Below are 19981 nucleotides of genomic sequence, written 5' to 3'. Positions count from 1 at the left end.
ATTCGGCATTCATGGTAGTTGTTGAAAGAACAGGTTTATTGTTGAAGATCGATCGTCAGGGTAACAAGGATAGACCATCTTTGTGTAATGGAATCGATATTTATCTCCCTCCCATAATGAAATAATATGACACAAAGGTTGAAAAGTGGGATTTCATTTCACGTGGGTCTGCAAAAAATGCCTGGGTAGCCTCGTCTACATTTCCCAGTAGAAGTGGCTCAGATGATTAGCAATAAACTAACCCTTTCTGAAAGGGAAAAGGTCAAACTCGGGAGGGTGGCCTTTCTATGACAGCACAGGACCAAACCATATTAACAGGGAACAAGTCATCTCAATAATGGCTGAGATTCTGTTGGCTTCAGGGTCATTGGAAAACTCCCTAGCTTAATGGAGCTGGCTCAATGCAGGATAACATTCTGCTGAATGGCTTTTGGAGAGTAATACTGAGTATGACTGTATCAAGTGATAGAGTCCCAGTACTTTTTTTTCTACTTAGCGAGTCACCACTTATCAAAGCATGGAGGCCACTCAAAGATAAGTGTTAAATGTTAGGTAGATGGAGAGACAAAATCAGTCACGGTGGAACTTGGTTAGGGTTAGGGTTAGGGTTAGGGTTTAGGGTTAGGGCTAGATTATGTAAATGGACGACTCAATAGGAATTTATTCACTTGAAGACGACCATGTTATAGTCAACCGAAAAGCAGACAAATGATGTTCCGTTCCACAAACGGACAGTTCTAGGAAAGAAACTCTGCTCATGGAATTCTTTTTTAGTTTTGGACAAAGATAAGGCGTGAGAAAAGTTGCTGGTAGTTGTTTTAGCTAGGCGATTATTTGTTGTGAATGTTTTACGGGGAGGGACCATAGATTGGAGCTAAATCGAACACCAACTATAAAAGTATGAAAAGAGCAAAGATAGACTCACATATCTTTTGTGAGAAAGAGGGAGTAAGAACGCAAAAAGGTCATCGGCCATTAAAATTCAAAGACGGTTTTGTACCCTGCCAAGGCAGGAAAGGAAACTTTTTGGGTTTGATGCAATGATGATGATGATGATGATGATAGAACAGATCCAAATGTATCCAATTTTACTTTGAGTAATTTGTAACCGCAGAAACAAGGCACATTTAGATGCTGGCTACCATAATAACAACATGGAGAGGGTTCAGCGGGCATCATTGATCAAAATGAGGTCTAAAACTCGTAACAGTGTGACTATTTCATATTTCTCATTAATGTGTTCCAAAAAAATTATTTGTATGTGACGTAACGATGCCGATTATTGAAATAATGTATGTGATGTAATGATGTCGATTATTGAAGTGAACTGATGTATGTAACGTAACGATATCGACTATTGTATTGATGTATGTGACGTAACGATATCGATTATTGAAGTGATGTATGTAGGACAAATATGTGAAAATTAATTTGGATGAAAATACTGAAGTATAGATCGACAATAATTTTATTAATATATTTAAAGCTAAAAGAAGAATTTACTTTCAAAGTAAAGAAATATTGAAGAGTGCTTTGCGACTTGCGTTCATTGAAATCTGCTTTCTCTGAAATGAATGCAAGGGACATAACTCTTCTTGAAATATTAGTTACTTAAATACAAAAATATTTTCATATATTATTTATTTATTTACTTGGGTTGCCATCTGACAGAATACATGTAATAACAAACAAAAAGTACAGAAGACTCAGGGATACTTTATTCTGCTTATAGTGTTTTAATTGCCTCTACAGAGTTATAAAGCCAATGACTAGGATGAGAATAATAGTTTTAAATGATACAAATAATAAAAACCATGAATCTTAATGCTAAAAATTTCGCAAACATTGTTTGAGTTAATAAAGTAAAAAATAAGTAGAAAAGTAAAAATTAAAAAAATATGTATTATCTTCACCAAATCACAGACATATTGTTCTCATTTATTTTTATAGATGTAAATTGAACAATCATTCTATAATTCTTGAACAATAGTTTAAATTTCCTTTACAGTGCTCATGCTCTTTTAACTCTCTTGAATAAAGTTCTCTATGTTTCTCAGTTAAATATATAAAATATATTTTTCATCTCATTTTTCATTAAAATATATAATCTTTCAATAAAACATATAAAATATATTTTTCATCCCATTTTTCATTAAAATATATAATCTTTCAGTAAAATATATTTTTCATCTCATTTTTCATTAAAATATATCATCTTTCAGTAAAATATATAAAATATATTTTTCATCTCATCTTTCATTAAAATATATAATCTTTCAGTAAAACATATAAAATATATTTTTCATCTCCTCTTTCATTAAAATATATAATCTTTCAGTAAAATATATTTTTCATCTCATTTTTCATTAAAATATACAATCTTTCAGTAAAATATATAAAATATATTTTTCATCTCATCTTTCATTAAAATATACGATCTTTCAGTAAAATATATAAAATATATTTTTCATCTCATTTTTCATTAAAACATATAAAATATATATTTCAGTAAAACATATAAAATATATTTTTGATCTCATTTTTCATTAAAATATATAATCTTTCAATAAAACATATAAAATATATTTTTCATTTCATCTTGTTTCTATTGTAGATTTTCCACAACAAATCTTACTTGATCTTGTGTTTTAGTTTTGGTACTGGACTTGGTTTGTTCACTAGTTTATCGACACTCATTCAACAAATGTTATGCTCTCACGGATATAATAATGTAAGTGCTCTTCTTTTTTTGTCTTTTTAAATAAGCTTTCTTTTGTGGAGATGCTTGTTTCGTGTAATGGATACTGTAAATATGGTTCCTCTTTGTTAGTGTAGTGAAATTCGAAAATTGAAACATTGAATTTCAAGTGAAACTAATGGTATCTACTGAATTGTTATGTTGCAAAAAATATCCAAAAAAATTACGAAAAACCATAAGGTAGAAAGTTAATTATTAATGAAAACAGTTTTTGAAGAAAATTAGCGAAAATAAGTTTTGATAAATTGGTCAAAGATTTTCAGTTTTCTGAAAATATTTTTCTTTTACAATTATAACTCTTCATTTTTTATTTTATTTTTTATTTTTGCAAAATTCAATTTTCGCTAATTGTCTTCGGAAATTGTTTTCATTAATAATTAATTTTCTACCTTATTGCTTTTTGTGATTTTTGGATATGTTCATTATTGTGCTATGACAATAGTAGATACCGTTGGTTTCACTTGAAATTTAATATTTCAATTTGCGAATTTTGCTAAAATAACGAATAAGAACCGTAAATATCACTGAGTTATCTCCCTTAAAAAATTTAATTGAGTATTAAAAAAAAAAAAAATAAAACAGGACATTGATTGGTGGGATGACAGGCCATCCCCTGCCAGCTGCAATGATATTGAAAACATTGTAATGAACGCAAACATGAACAATCCTGTAAAATAACGCATGTGTCATTCATCGAGGGAAAGGAAGAAAATTTTGTGCAAACAAAAAGAAAAATGAAGCCCAATTTATCAGATCAAAAGCTAAAAAAAGGTTAACGATTTTAGAGCATTTTTGACTCGTTTCAAGGCTAAGTCTAAAAGGTTCCCAATGCAAATTATATGAAACTTGAATTCACCATTTCAAACAGTAGACATACGCTGGAGTTCTCGAACTAAAAAAAAAGTTCAAGCAAGCATCATATATTGACAAGATGATGACTTTCTTCTAGGGATTCTGAATGTGTAATTATAATAGACAATCTGAAAAGGGGAATAACTATTAATGGACAGCGCTATGCATCAGAATTAAGACAAATGAAGGAAGTAATTAAGTAGAAAAGTGGAATGATTTGGTTGGTTGGTTGTTTTTTTTTACGGCATATCAACCCTTTTCAGGTTATTTAATGCCGAATCCAAAGATTTTGAAGAAAAATTTTTTAATAGAATATATTTGTTGTTTTCAAGTCATTTTCTATTCAACCCATAGTTGGGACCCTAACAGGTACTACCACTCCGGGTCAGAGTGGACCTGGGAGGAATGGTAATTAAAGGGTGGCTCCACACTCTCCAAAGCCCACAAGCTGGGGCCTCACCACTGGATATAGTTTAAGGTCATATCCCGGACCCCCATTGAGGGACTTTTACCCTCTGCAAGGGGGCAGTCGGTGTATTCTAATGCCCCCCCGACAGGGTCGAAAAGTGGAATGAAGCCGATGGCAGGAGTACTCTTGCTCCAGAATAACTATGCTCATATTTACACTGCTCAAGTTGCAATAACTAAAGTAGAAAGGTGTGGGTTTAAATTGCAACCTCATCCTCCTTATTCACCAGGATGAACCACATCTGACTTCTTCCTGTTTCCTAGTCAAATCCCACTATCATGGTTGGAAATAATGATGAGGCCATATATACTGTGAACAATGGCATACAGAGAGGTGAAGTGATGGGGCAGTGATCCTAAGCATCCAAATTGAGAAAGTGGGGTATCCAATTATATGCAAGCTATCTTATTTTCTCATATTTCTCAGTACTAGGATTCATACTTGAGGGGGCTATGTTAGGAAATTCTCAACTCCAAATGCTGGATCATATGCTCTAATAATTTCAGCAAGCACATTGGTAAACAAACTAGAAATATCAGGAACATAAGTACCTTGTATTCTTTTTTTTATTACATTTTCATCTTAAAGAAGGCACAGTACCGCTTTGATATAGAGGCTTCTATATGAGACATAATTGCAGGGATATTATGTAAGGAGTTGAGCAGTAAGATGCCTGTTTACATTACACGTGAACTTCTGCATGTCAGTACAGTCGAGGAAGCAAGAACCCGGAAGGGAATTCCAAAGTCCAGCAGTTCTGGGGAAGAAACTATTAGAGTAGAAGGTTTTCTGACATCTGGGGATCTCTACTGTGTAGGGGTGGGACTTTGCTGCTTGTCAAGTTTGTCGAGGGTATTTACAGCAAGGGATTACAAGGGCTTGTAGCTCATCAGAGCATCTATCATTAAAATGCTTGTAAAACAGGCAGAAGGATGCAATATTTCATCAATAGGACAGAGGCTGAAGTCTAGCTGACAGTTTGGGACATATCAGGTTGGCGACTCTCTTGTGAACCCTGTCCTAGAGCAAGAGACTAGTAGCAGATGCACCAGCCCAGATGTGACAACAATACTCCATACATGGGCGGAATGTGGCCTTGTAGAGGTATAGGATACTTTCAGGCATAAGTAACTTTCTAGCATGGTAGAGAGAGCCCACCTTCCTCGCAGCAACCATGGCAATGCGCTCGATGTATCTGTTCCAACTCATGTTCCCTGTGAATGTTAAGCCAAGAAGTTTGAATGGAGTACTCCCAGGTAATATATCATTAGCCATAGCTATTGGTGGTTGAGAAGGTTTCTTATAATTATTAAAGGAAATAAGCTTAGTCTTGGTTGCATTGAATGTTAACATCCATTTTTGTCCCCATTCCACTGCAGACTGGTGGTGGCCTTCCTCTAGGGTTTCTGCCCTTGTTTTAGATATGTGTTTATTTGTTTTCCTCTCGTGCCTGTTATAGAGCATGGTGTAATCAGTAAATATACCCATCTCAGAAACAATTTTTTTAGAGAGGTCATTTATGAATATCAGGAATAATAAAGATCCAAGGATCAAGCCCTGAGGTACATCCTCATTTATATCATATTGTTTTGACGTACAACCATCGAGGACAACATGGATTCTTCTCTTATTTAAGAAGGATTTAATTACGTATTTGCCCATATGATCTGATTTTCCTGAGAAGACCATCGTGCCATACCATGTCAAAAGCCTTAGATATATCTAGGGCTACTACACTACCTTCCCCTGCTTTGTTCAGTGCACTGTATATACGTTTAGAGATTACCTCAGCAAAAGAATCGTTACTCCAGTCCTTTCCAAACTTTTCAATACATGCCTTAACAAATCTTGCTTGCCTGGTTGTTGGAAAACTGCTTTTGTGGTACCAGTTTACAAGAACTTTGGCGAAAGAACCGACCCATTAAATTATCGCCCAATTAGCCTCCTCCCTCTTTTTGCCAAAATATTTGAGTCCATAATTAATCAAGCTCTAGTCCACCACCTTACAGTTGCTAAACTTCTGTTTGACCAAAATATGGATTTAAGCAAGCCAGTTCTACTGCAGATATCCTCATTGTAATCTCTAAACGTATATACAGTGCACTGAACAAAGCAGGGGAAGGTAGTGTAGTAACCCTAGATTTATCTAAGGCTTTTGACACGGTATGGCACGATGGTCTTCTCAGGAAAATCAGATCATATGGGCAAATACTTAATTAAATCCCTCTCTCTCTCTCTCTCTCTCTCTCTCTCTCTCTCTCTCTCTCTCTCCCTCTCTCTCTCTCTCTCTCTCTCTATATATATATATATATATATATATATATATATATATATATGTGTGTGTGTGTGTGTGTTGAATAGCGGGCATACATATCGGAGACATATAACAGACGATGAGACATTTATATAACGGCTTATGACGATGACAATTACTTGTTGGATTCATTATTTGTAGTAGAAGGGATATAGATGTGAGAGTGGACTGTTCTTTTTAACACATAGGGAATGGATATATAATTGATGGTGGGATACCGTTAACATTTTGGAGGTGTGTGTGTGTGTGTGTGATCAAACATAGTTCTGAAATGTTGTTAGTGAAATTAATTCAATTGTTCATTGCAGTCCATTAATTTTTATGGTGAATTCACCGTAAAAAAAGGTAAGGCTTACCTTGAATATTTTTTTGCAGTGATGCGTAATGTGTGTGTTCATCATCGTGTCGAGGTGAAAAGAGAGAGAGAGAGAGACAGAAAAAAAAAAAGAAAAAAGTAATGGAAGAAGGTCAAAAGGAAGTAATCTAGATGCTTGTCATGTCAAAATGTCAAATAAAAAGACAACGTACTTGTCTCTTGCATGTGCATGGTTTGTTTGTGTCTGTGTGTTTGTGCCACATGTAAACCTGATGTACTATTCATAATAATTCATATATATATATATATATATATATATATATATATATATATATATATATATATATATTTCTGTGGAAATATTCTTTATTCACTTATATTTCCTTTTTATATATACAAATCCTTATTTAAGAAGCTCAATGTAATTACAGAGCATATAATGAATGAATGACAAAAGTCTATATTCCAAATTTCATGATGTTAACCACCGTGCAATTTATTCCTTTAATTCAGGTGACACTTACAATTCTTGACAGTATCTGTTTCGTAGTACAAAATCAATCACTTAATTATTATATCAGTCAGTGAATCTATTTTGCCCTTAACTCATCAGAAGAAATAGCAACAATCAATCCACCAAAAAGAAATAAAATACGTTTGGACATGGTTAAATAACTCCGCAAATTGGAAGAGAAGCTGCAAATATCTTATAGTTTTCTTACATTACGCCTTTCTGAATCTCTCTCTCTCTCTCTCTCTCTCTCTCTCTCTCTCTCTCTCTCTCTCTCTCTCTCTGTATATCTATCTATATATATATATATAAAGCATAATCAAAGAAAACGCTAATCTTAAAAAGCAAATTTCATTTATTTTTGTTACACAGATGATAAATTTTAAAGAATTATTTATTTTGCTTTGGATTATAGACATTTTCTGGATTGTGTGGCGCTCTTTTAATTGGAGGTGGTATCTTTGGTGCCGCTATTGCAGGACTCATTTTAGATCGAACAAAACTTTTTGTAGAATTTATCAAAATTGGTGCTGCTTTGTCTTCACTAGCTGCAATTGCATTTACGTTGGTGAGTTTTCTCTTTTCTTTTTTTTTGTTTCTTTATTTTTCTTTTCTTTTCCTATCTTTCCCTTTTTTACCCTTCATCTTTTCTTTCTTTTTCTTATTTCTTTTTCGTTTACATATTTCTTTACTTTACTTCACTTTCTTTCTTGTTTTCCTTTTTCTTTTCATTTTCTTTTTACCTTCTTTTTTATCTTCTTTTTTTACCTTTTTGTTTTCCTTTCTTTTTGTTTTCTTTTTTTCTTTCATTTCTGGTTTACTTTCCTTTTCGGTTTCTTTTTATTTCCTTATTTTTATTTTTCTTTAATTTTCTTTTTTTTCTATCAAAAACAAAGTCATTGAACTTAGCAGAATAAAGTAAGAATTTAATTCTCTCCCACTGCAAGAACGATGACACCAAGGTTGGAAAGTGGGATTGAGAAATCAGGCCACAGAGAGGAGGCACTTTACACATTATTTGTATAATTATTTTTTAAATGTGCTTCTTGGTAAAATCATCTAATGGAACTTAACATGTCATAAAATCATCTAATGGAACTTAACATGTCATAAAATCATCTAATGGAACTTAACATGTCATAAAATCATCTAATGGAACTTAACATGTCATAAAATCATCTAATGGGACTTAACATGTCATAAAATCATCTAATGGAACTTAACATGTCATAAAATCATCTATTAGGACAAAAAGTCAGAGAGAGTTGCAATCTTGATTGAAGTGAGTGTTCCTAATGATGGCGGTCTTAACAGAGCTGAAAGAGAGAAACAGACCAAATACCAAGGTCTCATGTACGATATGAAAAGAAACTGGAACCTAAAGGGGATATCGATCATACCAGTTATCATAGGTGCCACAGGACTTATGAAGAAGAACCTGAAGTCCTACCTAACTAATATTCCTGGTGAACCAAGTGCAAAAGAGATTCAGACAATTGCACTTAAGAGAACAGCGAGGATACTAAAAAGAGCTCTCGGTTGGTTTCAATAAAAAAGCGGGGCAATGTTGGCAGCTGGTTTGGCTGCCCCATACCCAACATTACAATCTTCAAAGGAAGAAAATTTAAAATAAACAAAACAAAAACAATGTCATAAAATCATCTAATAGGACATAAGATGTCATAAAATCATCTAATGGGACTTAAGATGTCATAAAACCATCTAATAGGACTTAACATGTCATAAGATCATGTAATAGGACTTAACATGTCATAAAATCATCTAATAGGACAAAATGTCATAAAATCATTTAATGGGACTTAACATGTCACAAAATCACCTAAGTGGACTTGACATCATAAAATCATTTGGACTTAACATGTCATAAAACCTAACAATGAATCCTCAATTGATGAAAACCAAACTTTAAGTGAATCTAAAACAGGTTTAGTCATGTTTAAGTTTGAAATAGTCTTACAAATCTTTTTATAAGAGACTATGGCCATCCTTCAGTTATCATCCTTTCAAGTGTAATTTTAAAATAGCAATTTTGTTTTTGTGCATTCTACCCCCCATTGACAGTCACGGTCGATTACAAGATAAATGTGATTCCTCAACTGCTGGATCACAAATATAAAATCGTCTAGTCTTGGACCCTTTAAATCTAATCAGGCATTCACTGGACATTGAAACCACCCATATACCATCAAATTTAGCTCCGAAGTGCAGAAAAATGTGCAGAACAAGTTTATTTAGCAACGCAATTTCCACATTGATGGATTTTGGAGGTACTAAAAAAGTAGTTCCACTCTCAGGGTCGTCTTGGAAGTTGGTCGTCTGGTCACTAGTCTATGTTAATGTTAGTGGATTCTTCTCTCGCAAAAGGTCACCATTTGGCCAGAAACCCTCGTTGCTGGAAAAGAATGTCTGTAAAAAACTGAATGACTTCCAACACACTGAAAAAGCAAAAAAAAAAAAAAAAAAAAAAAAAAAAACTTGGACCCTTAATATAAGGACAGAGATAAACAGATGCGTTACACATGTGGAAATGGTAGAGTTTTGTTAAGCACATTGGAGTACGAGAAGTTTTTTTCAACAAGAAGTACCTGGAAATAAATGTCTGTTGCTTAAAGTGAAAAAGGAGTCGAGTTCTTTCCTTGTCTTCGTTTGCTTACGACGACCTCTACATGTTAACATGTGTGTAACGTTACAATTTTAAAAAACAAACTTTTTTTCTATTTATTTTGTCAGCTTTCTCGTTATGAGAATCAGAAAATCCCAATTGCCACAAGCATCACTTTAATGGGTATGTTCGTCTTCTCTCTCTACCCGGCCTGTATGGAAACTGCTGTTGAATGTACCTACCCAATTGCGGAGGCCACAAGTTCAGGATTACTATATATCTCTGGGTATGTACAAGGAGTTGAAAAAAAACAAAACATTTTGCAACATTTGTATAATGTATTTTTTGTCTCCATTTTTGTTGTGGACTTATAATATGCCTTATGACAATAATGGACTAAGTCAAAGAGTCCTTGTTTTATCGATGTTCAGTGATATGCAGGGACACTTTGGTGATTGTTTCATCAGCAGGACTGCTGTGTTATTAAAAAAAAACTAGCCAGATTGCTAATCAGGGTTTGTTTGAAATCCATACAACTTAGGCATACCTCCACAATAGACGTAAATACAAAACAAAAATACTTAAATTCTCAATATGAAAAAATTATCACATCTAATGAGATTTATTCTTCTTGGAAACCCTGTTATCTAAAACTGCTATTTTCATATGTATTGAACACTGATATTTTATAATATTATATTATGAAATTGTAAAATTGATATTTTATCTTACCTGTTTTCTGTTCCAAGACATTGGCAAAAAATTAACAAAACAATTACAACAAAGCATACCTCTAAAATTCGATACAAATTTTATTCATTTTCCATTGCAAAAAGAAAATGTCCGATTTGCCTCTGAATAGAACTGGTAACAACCTCACAAGGTAATAGTTTTTTTTTTAATCTTCATCAGGAACAAGTATACAGGTACAGCACTGTTGGAAGATTGGATTAAATGCAGCCGTTTGAAGGGGGTTGGTATGATGCCTTCTGATGAAAAAATTCAATTCTCGACTTGAGTCGACATTACAGAAGTTCATAATTAATGTTCAGTTGAAGGGAAAGTCATTAATGACAGATCGATAATTCTGACCTTTAAAAAAGTCTCTGGGAGACATATATAATAATAACTTAGCCCAATCATATAGGCTTTAAAATAAAGTCTCAAGGAGACGAAGGGTAGAGACGCCCAAATGCCTTATATCCATAGAAAGTTGAGTTCCATGTTCCTTCTTCGTCAGCTGCATTTCTGAAACTGCTTGCAAAGCAAAAGACAATCAGCAAAGCTCGCCAAGCTGGCGATTAAAAACATTGACCAATTTGATTGGTCTAAACAAAGACAGTGGGTGGCCAAATCAGCCAATGAGGGGCTTGTTTATAATTGTAGAATTTCTCATAACACACACACACACACACACACACACACACATGTCACTTAAACACATAGACGCACACATATTTTAATGACCATTTTATTTTTCCTCAAAAAAATAATCATGTGTGTTCAACGTGAAAATTCATAATCATGAAGTTTTACCTTTTCTACAAGACATTCATTAACAAAGATTGTCTAATGAACACTTGTTGCAAAAACCTTGACGTTGAAATGATTTGAATTACTTTTTCTTAAAGATGTTAAATTGAATAAAATAAAATATGCATCAAGTGCGCTTGAAGCCAAATCACAACGTAATATTAGAAAAAATAAACAAATATTTTACTTGTTTGAAATTTATAACATAAATATATTTCAGAGCCAAACTCCATCCTCATTATGTTGTTTTCTTTTTTTTTCTTCTTCTTTCTTGGCATGTTGTAAATTTGAAAAAAGATAACTCTGTTTGTAAAAAATATTTATTTTAAATTTCAAACAAGTAAAATATTTGTTTATTTTCATAATATTACGTTATGATTTGGCTTTCAAGTGCACTTGATGCGTATTTTATTTTATTGAAATTAAAACGTTTCTACATGGAACTCACACCTTTGACATTATTCTCGCGTTGCCTACGCACTATTCCAACATTTCAAAATACAACCGCTGAGATACAACGCGTGGCTCTTTACAAACAGAGTTATCTTTTTCCAACTTTACAACATGGCAAGAAAGAAGAAAAGAAAAAAAAAGAAAACAACATACTGAGGATGGAGTTTAGCTCCGAAATATATTTATATTATAAATTTCAAACAAGTAAAATATTTGCTTATTTTCCTAATACTACGTTGTGATTTCGCTTTCAAGCGCACTTGATGTGTATTTTATTTTATTCAAATTAAGTCAACGTTTCTATATGGAATTCACACCCTTGACGTTATTCTAATAAATGTTATTTTATCGCAGTACAACAATCCCGAGTTCTTAATCGAATGTCGTTATTTTTCCAAAGTTATTCGAATGTTATTTTTCCGAAGCCTTTTAAATTTATATGGATGTGGATGTGACTCAATAGGACTCTTCTGTCGAAGACCTCTTTAAATTTATCTTTAACGGTCCCTGTGATACTCTACCACTTTCGATTCATTGATATCCCTGTACCTGCAACCATGATCTCTAATATCGATGGATTCCGACTACGAATTGATTATCCTGCCGAGCCACATTTCCCACACATATAAATCGAAAATGGTTGATATGCCGTAAAACAAATCTACGGAGCAACCAAATCTTTTCCCCTTTTTTTTCCTTGTCCTCTTTTTCTGTTGTACAATATATTCTCTGTACTGAATGCTGTTTGCTTTTTTTATCTCCCTTCTCTAGGCAACTGCAAGGTATTGGATTCATTATTCTGATGCAATTCTTGGCCCAACCTTTACCCGAAGCTGAAGTTATTCACGCAAAATGTAATACAAACAGTTCGACTGGAGAAGTTGAAACACTCAACTACACATGTAAGAAGAATGTTATTTTCTTTCTTATGATATCCGTTGCCATGGTAACTATAGAATCAAATAAGAGAGAGAGAGAGAGAGAGAGAGAGAGAGAGAGAGAGAGAAGGGGGGGGAGACGTATAATTAATATGGTACAAGTGTATTTTGCAAATCGGATTATCATAAATGTCCAGTCCTGATTGATTGGAAACCTACACAAACCACCGGAATATGTCGAGCGAGCGCTGATCAAATGGATCAGCCAATCAAAAAGCGCCAACGAACACAATGATAAGCTGCAGATTTAGCAGACGACTTTTGATAAATTGGTAGAAAAAAAAAAAAAAACTCTTTTTGGTTATTAATTTGGAACTTCTGCATTTACCGATCCACGATTTCCACAAAGTTTCTCAAGTGTGCTCAATAAATAACAAACATGTATCCAACTTAGCCCTAAATCCTAACCCTAACACCTAAACCTAAACCCTTAACCTAAACCCTAAAGTGCACGATTAAAATTAATTTTTTATTTCTTCCAATTTATATAAAAATAGTCTTCATATATTCATACTAGCTAAAAACAGACAGTACGTTCCTTAAAAATTGAGAAACGCTTGGCTGACCTTTTCTAGTTATTTCCCTCAGCTGCCGAGTGAGCCAACTTCGTGGAAATTGTGGATCAGTAAATGCAAATGCTAATTTTAAGTCATGGAACAGCACACAGCAATTAATCTAACTGTTAGTAAATATGTTGGTATTATAAAAATCCAACACACATCCGACAGAATTCACGTCTGCCAAAGAGACACTGTCGAATTGGCAGAACACGATTCCAAGCAACGTCAAATTGATAGAACACTATCCTGAGCCACACTGTCGAATTGATAGAACACAATCCAAGTGAGAACGGAGATATTCCACTGTACAACTCATGCTCTATACCAATCCAAGTTATGACAACAGGACCATTGCCAGCACCCTTAAAATGCAAATCTGTATGGTTCAATGTCTGAGGGTATAGCTCAATGTAGTTTCAAGCCCCGGTTATTGTCTTTGGTGTGGTTTCAAATGAGGACCACATCATAACACCTCATATCTTCAAAATTAACTTGAAAGTCAATACCAAAGTGTACTTGAAAAGTGTGGTGATCCCCTGGTGCAATCAGGTGGTCGCTGGCAGACTCTGGGTGCGGCAGAAGGACTTAACGCCGGCCCATAAGTCCAAATAGACCCAGGTTTGACTTCAGAAGGAGTGCTACGACTCTCACTGGCTGCCCTCCACTCTCGACCTGAACACGCTGGACTATTTCGTTTGGTCATACGTTGAGAACATCACCAACATGACCTCCCACAACAACAAAGACAGCCTGATCGCTGCCATCCGTCGAGTATTCACCAAGCTCCCGTCAGCGCTTGTGGAAAAGACATTATCCAGTTCCGGACCTCTACTACATAATCTAGTAATCTGAATTGATTTTTGCAATAAAAGTTTTAAAATAAAGAAAACAGGGAAGAAAAGTGCTCAATACTTTAGTTTCGGTCAGCTAGTTGCTAGTAACTAGAAAACTCTTCAGGCGATACAGCAAAGTTTGCAATCTCTCTCTCTCTCTCTCTCTCTCTCTCTCTCTCTCTCTATATATATATATATATATATATATATATATGTATATATATATATATATACCAGGTGCTTTCAATAATTTTCCAGACTTTTTGTGAAGGCATTTAAAATTGTCGTGGACTCGTGAAAATTCAGTATACTATTACTATACATCTTATGAGATGACTGAATAACTTTCATGATTTCAGGTTCAAATGAACAGCTACAGCAGGGAATGCACCCTACTAAAGCCGGATTGTCACAGCTGATGAATTTTAAAAGTGCAATCTGAATGTAAAGACACTTTAGAAGAACGATACGCAATAAAATTCGGTTTTAAACTTCGTAAAATGCCGCAGAAACCTATGAAATGCTTCAGACTGCTTTTGGACCATCTTGTATGAATCAAGCATCAGTTTTATAGTAGCATAAGAGATTCAAGGAAGGCATGAAAGTTAGTGAAGGATGCTGAGAAGTGTGGAAGGAGTAAGGAAGTCAGAACACCAGAGTTGATTGGCCAAACATAGAATTTCATCGATAAGGACCGTCGTGTCTCTCTAGAGACAATAAATGCACAGTTTGATGTCAGTGTTTGAACTGTGCATACAATGATTCACAAGTAATTTAATATGTGGGAACTTTGCACAAGTGCACCAGTCCACAACTCCACCCTTGTCACAAAATAATTCATCAAGATGAGCATCAAGACAGTTCGTCACCCTCCTTATAGTCCAGACCTTGCTCACAGTGACTTTTGGTTATTTCCTAAGCTCAAGGAAAACCTTAGAGGCTGTCATTATGAGACAATTGAGGAGATGAAAGAGGCTGTGACGAGGCTCATTGACACGCTTACACGATAGAACTTCCATGGGTTCTTCCAGAAGTTGTTAGAATAGTTCAACAAGTGCATTGCAGCCAAAGGAGATTACTTCGAAGGGGACTAGAGTTTTATGTGGGTACTATCAATAAAAGTACCCCTACAAAAAAACGTCTGGAAATTTTTTGAAGACATCTCATATATATATATATATATATATATATATATATATATATATATATATATATATATATATATATAAATAAATAAAAATTACAATAAGTTTACCAAGGTAATCAAAATGGTAAACTTAAAATATATTATAAATATTAAAGAGTTAATATTTACAAGTAAAGTAATCTCAACCAGATGTAAAAGCTCAATAAAACCGAAAAGGAAATAGAGCTTATAATATGAACCTGTTGGATTGGAAGTTTTTAATTCGACCGTGTTTGGATTTTACCATTCTTGGATTTTTTACCCTTCACCGGACTATCCATTCATGTGAAATCTTTTTATCATTTTTTCTTTTACCTCCTATTCCCCTTACCTCACCCTTTTTTTTTTTTTAACCAAGTAAGATCTGTGACTTACTTGTGGTTTCATTAAATACTTTTACATGCAAAATCCGATCCCGCATTTTGCTATTTCCTGCCCTCTGATAAGAAGGAGAGTATTTCTTCGAAACTCCGCGGATTAAGGACTATCCACTTACCTTGTGCTTCCTTTTTAAAATTAAATATGTTTTTAACTCTTTTTCAAAATGTTTTTTAACATGTTTTATTAATCATTTGTTCATATATATATATATATATATATATGATGATTGCAACGTCTTGTCAGACGAGTGCCAATTCCTCAGACATTTAAAATCCATGAGCCCAAATACCTGAGGGAGTATCTATACAAAGATGATGTTACAGAGTCTTAGCTTTGTACGACAGCTAAGTCTCTCTCTCGGTTCAAAATGTTGAGATCCAGCAACAAGCCAGAGCAAGACAGCCAGCAACAAATTAAACTGCAGACCAGCTTAATGCGGGTACTGGTCTTCCGCTTTATGGTTTTTTAAATCAGAAATTTGCTTCTCCTAGAAACGTTGCCTTCACCACGGCTTACGGGAGCCCTCTCCACCCCAATACACATATAAACACACACAAATATACACGGTGCTAGTTGGCCGTTGACCCAGAAAAAGAGTTCATTCGCCCTTATATATATATATATATATATATATATATATATATATATATATATATATAAAATCATCCACAGAGAGTACCATTTCGCTGTTTAGAGCTCATCAGTATGACTAGACAAGCAAGTGTTGCAAGCTGGGATCGAAACTCGATCGTCTATGCCTCTACCCTTGCAGTACTCGTTTAGTGTAAGCAAAATCTAAATGTCAACAGACATCTTTTCTGACTCTAATCAGATGTTTATCCAATAAGCAATGCCTTACGCTTAGTGACTTTTTCTCTCACTCTCTTTCTATCTCTCTTTCGTTTGTATATATATTAGTAAAAAATATACGTGTGGTAACAAGTGAGAGATTGAATTAGTGTTTAGTCATCCATTGTTGGAGAAAGGCGTCAAATGTTTTGATTGGTCTTGAGTTGCAGACATGTTTTTGGGATGCTTATTGCATTTTTTTTTCTATCATTTCACGTTTGTGTATATATGTTTATTTGTTTGTTGTTTATATAGCAACGTTTATTTGTTTGCTGTTTATATAGCAACGTTTATTTGTTTGTTGTTTATATAGCAACGCTTATTTGTTTGCTGTTTATATAGCAACGTTTATTTGTTTGCTGTTTATATAGCAACGTTTATTTGTTTGTTGTTTATATAGCAACGTTTATTTGTTTGCTGTTTATATAGCAACGTTTATTTGTTTGTTGTTTATATAGCAACGTTTATTTGTTTGTTGTCTACTTCCAGATCCCAACCTGACGATGTGTGGTTTGTTGACATTTTGTTGTACAATCGCATTAATATTATTTTTCCACCCGGAATTAAAACGGATGAAGGCGGAAAACCGAGCTGCTGCTGCTGCTGCTGCTACACAGAAATCATTTCCTATGAGTATAATATTGACCAAACAAACACAAATCAACACAAATTTTGAACTTTGATTTACATTTTATTTCATGTCTGTTTTACTTTGCATTGTTCACCATGATTTTATCTCCTTCTTCTATATAATATTTTGATTGCAGAAATTCCCTCTGGACCAAAGTGGCGCAGATTTCCAACAACAGATGCCACATACAAATTTATTATATCTAAACTATTAGCCACTATCTTATGTAACTTTAGAACACCATTTTAGACACATTTAATCGTTATAATAAAATCCTAGATTACATCCTAGGTGCAACATCATCACAATTATAACCACCTTTAGAGGAAGTAGTTCCTATTTTTTCCTCTAAATAACAAGTACTCCTACTGCTCCCAGTCATCACCGGGATGTATTCTGCACTTTGGACAGATATGGGGTTTCACCCTTCACCCTTCGTAACTGGACCATAAATTCATTGACATAACATAATCTTTCCCTTTTCCATTACAAAACTACATGCAGTCGCCTCAGAATAATTCTGCTCCTTCTGATTGGATGATCTCTGACCATTCCGATATGCCCGAATAACGGTATTAGTATGCTAAATGAACGCTAATGTATCATTCAAACATGGCGTCGCAATGATACCTACTTTTGCCCTATAAATAAATTGCTTGCTTGCTCGATCTGTACTTTGATTCAGTAATTAATTATACTTTTTACAAACATAGTTACGTTTTTTTTATAGATAATATATTTATATATACTTTATTTAATAAACCTGCACGATCTACTGGATTATCTTGCTGTATATATTCTTCCCAACTCTTTCTCTTTCTCTCTCTCTCTCTCTCTCTCTCTTTCTCAGTCTCTCCCTCTCCCTCTCTCTCTCCCATTTTGAAGACAACACAACAAACATTTCCTCTCGCTCTCGCTCTCTCGCTCTCTCGCTCACCTAACAATTTATGATTTTCATAAACAAATTTTTTAACTTTTAGTAAAAAAGAAAATTCAGTTGAGCAGAAAAAAAACAACAAAATGAAAAAATTCTTGAAAAAAATAAAAACTTTACTTACATCTAACAATTCACGGTTAAAAGTAAAACATTCATCATTTCTTGAAATATAAAATTTGTTTATAAATAATTCGCAAAAGAAAAAATATTGCAAAAAATTAAACAAAACATTTATATTCAGTCACTATACGGTAGATTTTTGTTATTTTTATTTAGTGTATTTCTACTTTTCCTGGTTTGTTTGTTTGTTTTGAAATCAGTCTGAGTTTGTTACTGTGCTCAGCTTAATCCGATGATTGCCGGTCATGCCCGATCCATGATTGACTGGATATATCAAGAATACGAGTCAATTTCTGCAATATTACATGTTTAGATATTTTCCATTTTTTGCTTCCAAACCTCAATTGACAGACCTGCATGCGTGTTTGCAAGTTAGGGCTTGGTTTTAGTCACAATTACCAATTTTTTTGCACTGATTACCTACGCTACAACGTAAATTTCATTACATAGGGAATTGAATTCAATGGAGTATTTTATTTAAATTTTTTTTCCAGTCTGATTTGCTAGATTGCGCACTTTTTTTTTGTGGGGGTAAATTTGTGCACCTCCACAATTTTCTTTAGAATGACTACTTTTAAATGTTTTCGACTATGCTGATTAAGAAAATCTCATTCAAATTTTGTGGAGATAAGTACTTATAGAGTTATAAAGACACTGCCAACCTACAATTTTTTTATCGTAACATTTACAGTTGGGTATACTGACAATGGGCATCATGGTTAAATTTAGGGGGAGTATTTTTCCACATTACTCCTCCCATCCAATGAAAAGGGGGTTGTCTACTCTGAAAGCTGTTCTTTACATGGGGATGTCTATTCCGAATGCGGTTCTTAAGATAGGAAGGTTGGTGGTGTCTATTCTGAAAGCCATTCTTAACATGGAGAGTTTGGTATGTCTGTTCCAAACGCCGTTCTTACCATGACAATACTCAACAATACACATAAAAACAAAAACAACATAAAACTAAAATTTACTTTAATACTATTTGTTGGAAGAGTTGAAAAGAAAAGGAAGACTTGAACAACAAACGGAAACAGCTAGGACTGCTACCACTGATTCTGATCACTGTAGCAGAAGTAGCAATAACTAAAATGAGGGGAAAAAGAGCTTACCTCGGGTACGTCTGTTGTGTCACCAGTTGGGGGGAAAAAGAGAATTCCAAGATGGTGTCCGGGGGTTTTTATTAGCATTTACCCCATGCAACTCTCGGAAAATCACGTTTCTGTCTCATGTGATTATGCAAATGGATAATTCCCGGCCACTATAAAGCAGGAGGCTAGAGACGAGTCGGCAGTGTCCTGCAAACTGTGTGTGTGGGTGTTTCTGGTGATTGGAGTGTGTCTTCTTTTACCACGGTTATCACGGACAGGAATTCCCTCTCTTCTGGAGGTGGGCGATATTGACTATTTTGAAGTTGTACTGTTGCTGACAGAACATTTATTTATTTATTTTTTTGCCTACTACATTTTTGTTTCAAGCTATTTCGGCCCGAATATGGCAAAGGTGCGGATAAGCAGTGATATTATCAAGCCGTTCTCTGGCGAGGGAGACGTTGTAGCGTGGCTGAAAAAAGTGAGACTTGTCGCACAACTTCAGCAGGTGGATGACGTAGCGAGTCTGCTACCTTTATACCTGGAAGGCGATGCGCTGGCCCTCTACATGGAAATGGAGGAGGACGATCAAAAGAAAATAGACCAGATTGAGGCTCGATTAAAGG

The 19981-nt window shown here is 34.4% G+C and overlaps 1 protein-coding gene across 1 annotated transcript in view; it reads left to right on the top strand.

Annotated features, from left to right (window-relative positions):
* LOC145283828 (solute carrier family 49 member A3-like) overlaps positions 1-18531 on the top strand; it is a 44992-nt gene extending 26461 nt beyond the window's left edge. The window contains exons 6-10 of the mRNA XM_080132922.1: positions 2615-2731; positions 7636-7788; positions 9972-10129; positions 12601-12731; positions 17066-18531. Of these exons, the coding sequence (XP_079989048.1) occupies positions 2615-2731; positions 7636-7788; positions 9972-10129; positions 12601-12731; positions 17066-17259 (753 nt within the window). The 3' untranslated portion in view covers positions 17260-18531. The remainder of the gene's footprint in view (positions 1-2614; positions 2732-7635; positions 7789-9971; positions 10130-12600; positions 12732-17065) is intronic.
* Positions 18532-19981: the final 1450 nt, after the last annotated feature.

Source organism: Euprymna scolopes, chromosome 8 (genome assembly GCF_053919585.1).
Source record: "Euprymna scolopes isolate OS-2025 chromosome 8, ASM5391958v1, whole genome shotgun sequence".
Taxonomy (NCBI): domain Eukaryota; kingdom Metazoa; phylum Mollusca; class Cephalopoda; order Sepiida; family Sepiolidae; genus Euprymna; species Euprymna scolopes.
Note: the sequence above shows the minus strand (reverse complement) of the source record. Positions and strands in the feature narration are given on the sequence as shown.